This window comes from Pistacia vera, unplaced genomic scaffold (genome assembly GCF_008641045.1).
Source record: "Pistacia vera cultivar Batoury unplaced genomic scaffold, PisVer_v2 Contig82, whole genome shotgun sequence".
NCBI lineage: Eukaryota > Viridiplantae > Streptophyta > Magnoliopsida > Sapindales > Anacardiaceae > Pistacia > Pistacia vera.
Genome location: NW_022196690.1, coordinates 320,565 through 328,536, shown reverse-complemented (window position 1 = coordinate 328,536; position 7,972 = coordinate 320,565). Strand labels below are relative to the sequence as shown.

The window sequence follows — 7,972 nt, the reverse complement described above, 5'->3', positions numbered from 1 at the left end:
CCCTTGGCTTACAGTTAGAGATGGCAATGGGCCCGACATTTTCGGGTACCCGGCCCGGCCCGGCCCGAAAGGGGCGGGCTTTACCCGAGGTTGGCGGGCTTGGGCTTGGGCCTGGGCTTGATTTTAAGGCCCGACCTCGGGTACGGGCCGGGCATGGGTATATCTTTAGGCCCGGCCCGGCCCGGCCCGTCTTGAAAATTTTAGTATTAATTTTACTAATTTACCCTTATACTATATATTTAATTACAATATTATCCTNAGATTTTCAGATTTACTTTACTTTTTTCCAAATTTGTTTGTTTCAGGTTTTCATATTATTTTACTTTTTAACTTTTTCAGATTTTTCAATTTTCAGATATTTATTTCAATTTTTCAGATTTTGTTTTATTTCAATGTTTTATATTATTTTATTTATTTTAGTTTTTCATATTTTTTATTTCAATATTTCATTTTATTATATTTATTAATCTTTTCAGATTTTTTAATTTTCATATTTGTTTGAAAATTTTTAATTCCATTTTTGTGTTGAAAACCTACCATATCAAGTTTTACCCTTTGGCTTAACAGTTGACTTGACCCTCATAATAAAGGAGTCAGGGGAGGTAAATGACAATTTATTTAAATGTGAATGGAGGTCTCGGATGATTTCTTCCACCACAGCCACAGAGATGTAACTGGCAATTTATGGAAACATTTGGGGAGGTATTATACTCCTTTATTTAACACCAAAGTCACAAGAGTCTATGAATTATCGAAATTTAATATAAATTTTAGAATTTAAAATTTTAATCTTACATCAAACGCTAGTGAAAATTTAACTTTAAAATGTTAATTTACATGATAAAAGTCTGGGAAAATAAGTTTAATTACTTTAATTTGGTAGAATTTTTTTAGTAATGTTTTGGTCCCTGTTTCATTAACAAATCTCAGGGAACAAATTGTAACTGACCAAACCTTAGGAATGATATTGTGATTATCTCAAGTCTGGGAAAATAACATAGAAGTCCACAGACCAATGCGATAGTTGACCTTCCAGCTGGAACACAAACGTAAGAATAATTAATAACTTAGGTTAACTTCACAGGAGAGAACAAAACAGAAAGCACCACGTGCTTTGTGGGCCCTACTCGTACATGAAATTAGCCGATTAAATTGCCAAAATTGTCGCGCATCTTTTTAAACCTTGCACTCTCGGAGCCAAAACTTCCAAAACAGATTAATAAACTTAAAAAACTAAAATAGTAAAAATAAAAAAATAAAAAATAAACAATAAAATCACTCTGGGCTCTGGCAATCACGAGATCTGTTTGTTTTACATTGTTTAGAATAGATCGGCAGACATTGTAAACCCTCGTTTTCGGTCTCCTTCTTCCATTCAACAACCTGCATTGTTCGGATCCGATCCAAATTTGAATTTGAATTTTAAATCTTCTGGAGGTTGTCAATTTGCGAACGTTGTGATTCTGTGTTGGAAACTCCACGGATCTGATCCTGAACGTTCCTGTATTTGAGATCGGCATTTTTGAAATATAATTTTCTTTTCTCTGAGAAGAATCTTAAAGTTTTGTTGATAATTATTTCTGAGAATTTGATGTTTTGAACAACTGTTTTAAACTTTAGAGCCATTTCGAGGGTTGAATAATTTGTTTGAGATGGATCTATCTTCTATCAGCGAAGAATTAGCCGAGATCGACGGACAAGTCACCGACATTTTCCGTGCTTTATCGTAAGAAATCAAACAAGACAATTTATGTCGCCATTATTATTTTTGTATTACTGAATGTAGTGTTAATGTGTTTTATATTTATTTCAGGAATGGTTTCCAGAAATTGGAGAAGATCAAGGATGCCAATAGACAGAGTAGGCAGTTGGAGGAACTTACAGAGAAGATGCGTGAATGTAAAAGGTATTTCAAATCAATATTTAGTTTACTTAATAATCTACTTCATGTTGCATTGAATAGTTATAACTTGATTATAGGTTTTATTTAAAGACTTGGCAAGGAAATGAAGTAGAAATTAATACTAGATTAGAATGAAGATTGTGACTTCGTTCCCGCACTTTTTATCCTGATTTCAATAATGATACGGATCCAAAATACAATGAGATAGCTGTTTGAATTATGACTTTGGAACGGTTCAAGCTACCGAAGCATTCAGGATACTTTGTAGAAGTATGAGATGCCAGATTAGATCCTAGCCATCTTACAATTGCTTTTTTTCTGAATTATTTCTTCGTAAATTCTGTTTAGTGCATCCAGATAACCACTATCAATTGCTTAAAAAGTTAGCTAGACTTGGTCAGTGCATCGGCTCATGTTTGTTAAACATGCATGATCAAGTCATATCAGTTCGAGGAAGTGATAGGGCAGGGTCAGAGCCAATTTGGTGCTAAAAACTGATGGGCCTGAAACCCCTCACAAGCATTTTTTTTTTTTTTTAATAATTTTTTCAAGGGTTGTGATAATTAATTTAAATTTAAATTTTATTTTCCAGTTCTCTGTTATCTTAGGTGCTTTTCCTATCTTATTCAATTTCTTGAATTCTTGTTTTCTATTATGAGCACATGATAGACAGTAAACATTATAATTATTTTTCCAATATGTTGGTTCTTTTCTAAGTTTAAAGTTCCAAAGAATTTATAGACAAGGGGTACTTCCATGAAATGCCAGTAAATAATATGGTAAAGGGCTTATCTACTGCTGGAACTGAACAATGCCTTGCTGTCATTTCAGGCTTATCAAAGAGTTTGACAGGGAAGTTAAAGAGATGGAGAGTGGAAATGATCCAAACACCAACAAGATGTTGAGTGAGAAAAAACAGTCAATGGTGTGGCCTTTATTTTAAACTTTATTGAGAATTTGATACTTTAAAGTTTTTGTTGACTTACATGTCTAAAGTTTGCTTAATGTTGTTTGTATTTTCCATGTAGGTGAAAGAGTTAAATTCATACGTGGCTCTTAAAAAGCAGTAAGTTGACATATCTTTAATTACAGCAATTTGTTTCATGCACCAAGAGATGGTGTTATGCATGTACAGTCCATAGGTTTTGAATATCATTTAATGCTTTTTTCTCCTATTCTTGTTAATTAGTTTTACAGGTCTCTGTTTCCTATTTGTGATTGTGTGATGGATGGAGAGAGGAAGACTAATTAAAGTTTTAGTTGATTCTATTTTATATCTTTTGGGTGAAATGAACAGGGCTATATTATCTATTGATTGGGGATTATAGTTCTGTTTAAAACCCTATATTATTGCCTTGAGTGCTTTTTTTTTCTTTTCTGCTTTTCCTAAATTTCGTTATTTTCTTTCTGTTGCTGTAATTTTATGGAAGTTTATGGCATTTTTATAATGCTCAAATTTTTATCTAGGAGTTATTTTATTTCGTCAATTTTTTATATAGGTCTTTTTATAATGCTCAAATTTCATTTAGTTGTTTATGAATGGACTTGTTCCTTTTGTCTGCAATTTCTGGTTGGTTGTCATCTCTGCTTCTCTAAATTAGATGATAGAAATTGTCATTGGCTGAAAACTACTGTTATGTTATTAACAATTGTTTGATGAATTAAGAATCTTCTTTTCCTTAATATAAAGAATTTTTTTAATTGAGAAATGTTGATTACTAAAGCAGCTATAGTTTTGTTGTGATTTATGCCAGACATATTTTAATCATTTGTAAATCCGATCTTAATTGTGTCTATTTTCAATTCACTGTTTAATTATCTTCTGATGCCTTACCTTGGACTTGTTTTAACATTCTCATGATGGTTTCCTTCAGACATCAAGCCAATCTTGAAAACAACAAACGAGTTGATCTCTTTGATGGACCTAATGAAGGGTTTGGTGAAGACAATGTCTTGTTAGCTTCATGTAAGCATATAGCATTTTTTTTTTTACATGCACTTTTAATGGTTTTGTCTGCCTAGAGTTTTCAAAATTATTAATGTGAGTTGGAGATGCCGGTGGTAGGGGTGACAAGAACAGACACTCATTGTTTTAATCCATAATTTGTCAAGGGCTTTGGCATTAAACACACATGCACCTGATTGCTGAGACACCTGTATTCTTTTCATGTGTTCTAAAATCATTACAACATTCTGCATTGTTGTTACTCTACAAACTGTTGCGTTTTTCTGTAAATCCATATAAAAAAATGCATGATTTTGTAGTCGCTGCAAATCATGTAATTGATCTTTGACTTGTTTGCAGCAAATTTCATTATAGGTTTCATGTCTTAATTCTTATTGAAGTGTTTCTGAGGCAGAGACTATACATTTTGCAGCTATGTCAAATCAACAGCTAATAGATAATGGAAACCGGATGATGGACGAGACTGATGAAGTTATTGAGAGGTCAAAAAAGGTTAGTTTATGTTCAAGGAAGATAATATTCACCACATGGTAGAATTTGTCACATATTCAGCATGGTTTGGGAGAAGTAACTGCTTTCCATGATTATCCGTTATCATCTCTTTTAAGAAACCGATGGGCTGTTTAGGCTCAGCGTTTTTGAAATGCCTTAACACAGTTCGGTTTGGTTTATTTTTCCTATAACATATGTCAAATATGAATCAATTATGACTTTAAACATTGATGGACTCCACTAGTTTGAAATGTTACCTCATCTCTAAGGGTAATCTCAATTCATTGAGAAAACTTTGGTTCATATTGGTAGGGGTGCGTAAAAAAAAACACCGAAAACCGAACTGAACCGAACCGAACCGAAAAATAGGTTTTCTTGAAAACCGGTTTGGTTGCGGCTCGTAAAATTGGCTGAACCGGTTTTTTGGTTTGGTTATCGGTTCAACCAATTGTGGAAACTGGTTTTAAAAACCGGTCTTTAACTAATATATTATATATGATGTGTGGCTATGATGCGGATGTACAATCCAAGACAAACTTGCGTCACACCAAATCAAATCCTCCTTTTCCAAGATGTGCAGCTGAGATCTTCCCTCAAAACTCCCCTAGGTTTATATTTAAAGCTGCCAGGGTTTTCAAGTTCTCTTTAGCCTCCTGCCTCTGTTTAGTTACTTTCCTTCCATTGCTCTGTGTCCTCTGTGTTTAGTTATGGCTTTGAGTCTGTTTTGTGTTACGTTAAGATAATCTGCTTAGGGCCTCTAGCATTTACGTTTAATTTATATATTCTTCGTTTTTTTTGGTTGTATATCTGTTGAGTTTGTGTTGTGTTTAAACTTTAATGAGAAGGGGAGTATCGAAGGAAATGGCATAGGATTTTAGCCTTTTTAACAGATCCTTTTCTTACATAAACTTCAGTTTACGAACTGGGTCACCTTCCGGGCAAACTTGTTTGGTTTCTCAGCAGGTGGCATCATTCGGTGCCTACGCTTTTTTGTTTTGGTTTTCAAGATTGTATCTTTGTAATGTTTAGATTCAGATTTGGGTCTTTTTGTTTTTTGATACCAGAATATGAATGACAAAGAACTCAAACCAACCATAAACATTGGATGAAACTTGAAGAAAGGATTTTGATTACTTGTGATTGAGTTTCAACTTGAAGAAGGGAAAAATTAGAAATTTTTTGTTTTTTTAAAATTGGTTGAAACCGGTTAACCAGTTTTCTGAACCAGATATTCGGTTCGGTTTAAACAGTAATTCGGTCTGGTTTCGGTTTTGGTTTGGATTCTTACTTGAACCAGTTTTCCAGTTCGGTTTGAAAAATGCCCAAACCTGTTCAGTTAACCGGTTTTTCATGCCCCTACATATTGGGGATATAGACATTTATGTCTTTGTGTAAAGTAGCTACTACCCCCCTCAGGGTTTTTGTTCCCTATGGTTTCTTGATCGACTTTTGTAGCTTTATTTCAAATTCATTATTAATACAAATTCTGTAGTTTCTTACTAAAAGGAAAAAATCAATTCACTGATCAACTACTTGGCACAATGCATTTATTTCTTTCTTATTTTCAAGTTTTATGATAAAGTTAGGAGTGTTGAATCTAAAACTTTCTACACCAACAATTTGGCTGAGGATTTGGCCCATGCCTATATCAGTTGAATGGTCCATGATGTTTAAGATTATTATGTTATTGGATAGGCCTATTGAAAGATTCATTTAGGGGGCATCTTCTTTAATTCATTCCCTGACAGTTAGAATGACTTCACCATAAAGTTGTTTGCTTTAGAGACATGGACGGCAAATCTGAACTGATTGCTGACCTAGCAGTGTTCTAGTATTGTTTTAATCCTCTTTATTTTTTCTTCTTTCCTTTTTTAAATTTACTTTTTGGGGGTAAACCATAAGCTGTGATATTTTTGCCCTTTGCTTACACATAAGTTTTCTCCATTGTTTTAATGCACATTATTAATTCTCTATTATATGTTATTATCCTATAGCTGCTGGCTTTTTCTTTGAACTTATTTGAAATGGGGAATCAGTACAGGCCCTTTAACCAGTTTTTATTTTTAATTTTTTGGGAAGAAGGGGATGACGGTGGAAGGAGAGAAAGCATTAAAATTGAATTCTCATTATTTTATGTTTGATTGTTAGCTTTTGTGGTTCACAAAAAAAAAAAAAAAAAAGTAATTATTTTATTTTCCTGTTTCTAATAGGTTGTTCATGACACTGTCAATGTTGGAACAGAGACAGCTGCAGCTCTGAAGGCTCAGGTATCAATTTGACAGCATTAAATAGAGTTTGATACTAATTGACTTTGTTACATCTTGGGTTTGGTATACCTATTCTCTTGTTTTTCATTTTATAAGGATCTACAGTAGGATTGGGAACTGACATGTTATTAATTTTGTGTTCAGACTGAACAAATGAGTAGGATTGTTAATGAACTAGACTCTATCCATTTCTCAATCAAGAAGGCTTCTCAACTCGTCAAGGAAATTGGTAGGCAGGTCAATCTCTAAATTTATCAGCTTCCTTTTCTTTTATATATGTATAGCTTTGTTTTCATTCATGTGACTTACTGAAACTCATATCATTAGGTTGCTACTGACAAGTGCATAATGGCATTGCTGTTCCTTATTGTCATTGGAGTCATCGCCATCATTATTGTCAAGGTATTTCAATTAATTGTTATATTTTCACCTTGACATGGAGATTTTGTGATAGCCATTCTTTGTGTTGTTTATATGCTTGGTAATTGCAATATTTTCCCGTGATTTTCAGCTTGTTAACCCAAACAACAAGGACATCCGAGATATTCCAGGATTAGCTCCACCTGCCATGAGTCGAAGATTACTTTGGAATCCTAGTTAAAGAGTTAGATATTGACCTCCCATGAGATTGCTGAGGTGATCTGAAACCTGATTGGAACCATTATTAGAGTAGCTTGTGCTGCTATTAGGGGTACCCAGCATTGCAGATTAACAGGAGTGGTGTCTTTGTTGGTAGGTTTTCTGTAGAGAACGGCAGGCTTTCCCATTTGCTTGATCCCTGAATTGTATGGCGGCTTATTGAGAGATTTAATCATATGAGGTGTGGATGGTTAATTTATTTCTTTGTTGGATGGATAACCTCCCCTTTTGAATTGAAGGAACCCTTGAAATTGTGCATTTGAGATTCTATTGGTTCACATATTGTATAATCATCTGTATCATTTGATAATTTGTTTTTATTTGTGAAAATTTATTGTTACTTGTATAATAGCAGTTGTTGTATCTCTTCATAATCTGTTTTCCTTTCGGATATTTGTCTTCCGTTTTACCAATTAATTACTCGTTTTTGTTGCTGTGTTTGAGGGAATAACGATGCTTTGCCTCGGCAGTAGAGTAGAGATGGGCAGAAAATGTTATGTTTGTTTAAAACAATGAATAACCAACACGGGTTGAAACCGACAAAGTTGTTGGGTCCCGGGTTGACTAGTTTAACCAGTTTGATTGGCCGGTCAAACCGGGTGTCAAAAAGTTTAAAATTCAGCAAATTCCCCCATAAAAATTATAGTTAAGTTTTTACTGGTTTGAAATTTAGTAAACATACATCAAATATAAATTGGTGGTTGA

General features: G+C 33.9%; 1 protein-coding gene across 1 annotated transcript; it reads left to right on the top strand.

Moving 5' to 3' along the window:
• Positions 1 to 1,291: 1,291 nt before the first annotated feature.
• Positions 1,292 to 7,630, top strand: LOC116117622 (novel plant SNARE 11-like). Its single transcript, XM_031403642.1, has 10 exons — positions 1,292 to 1,726; positions 1,814 to 1,906; positions 2,735 to 2,828; positions 2,932 to 2,969; positions 3,778 to 3,869; positions 4,282 to 4,361; positions 6,572 to 6,628; positions 6,773 to 6,865; positions 6,956 to 7,030; positions 7,140 to 7,630. The coding sequence occupies exons 1-10, from the start codon at positions 1,653 to 1,655 to the stop codon at positions 7,227 to 7,229; spliced, it is 786 nt and encodes a 261-aa protein (XP_031259502.1). The 5' UTR covers positions 1,292 to 1,652; the 3' UTR covers positions 7,230 to 7,630.
• The last annotated feature ends 342 nt before the right edge of the window (positions 7,631 to 7,972 follow it).

What these genes read in the sequence shown, in the direction of transcription:
- LOC116117622 (XM_031403642.1), top strand. Translation starts at nt 1,653, where the DNA reads ATGGATCTATCTTCTATCAGCGAAGAATTAGCCGAGATCGACGGACAA. An exon ending in GTGAGAAAAAACAGTCAATG is followed by an intron (nt 2,829 to 2,931) that starts GTGTGGCCTTTA and finishes TTTTCCATGTAG; the next exon opens with GTGAAAGAGTTAAATTCATA. An exon ending in TCGCCATCATTATTGTCAAG is followed by an intron (nt 7,031 to 7,139) that starts GTATTTCAATTA and finishes CGTGATTTTCAG; the next exon opens with CTTGTTAACCCAAACAACAA.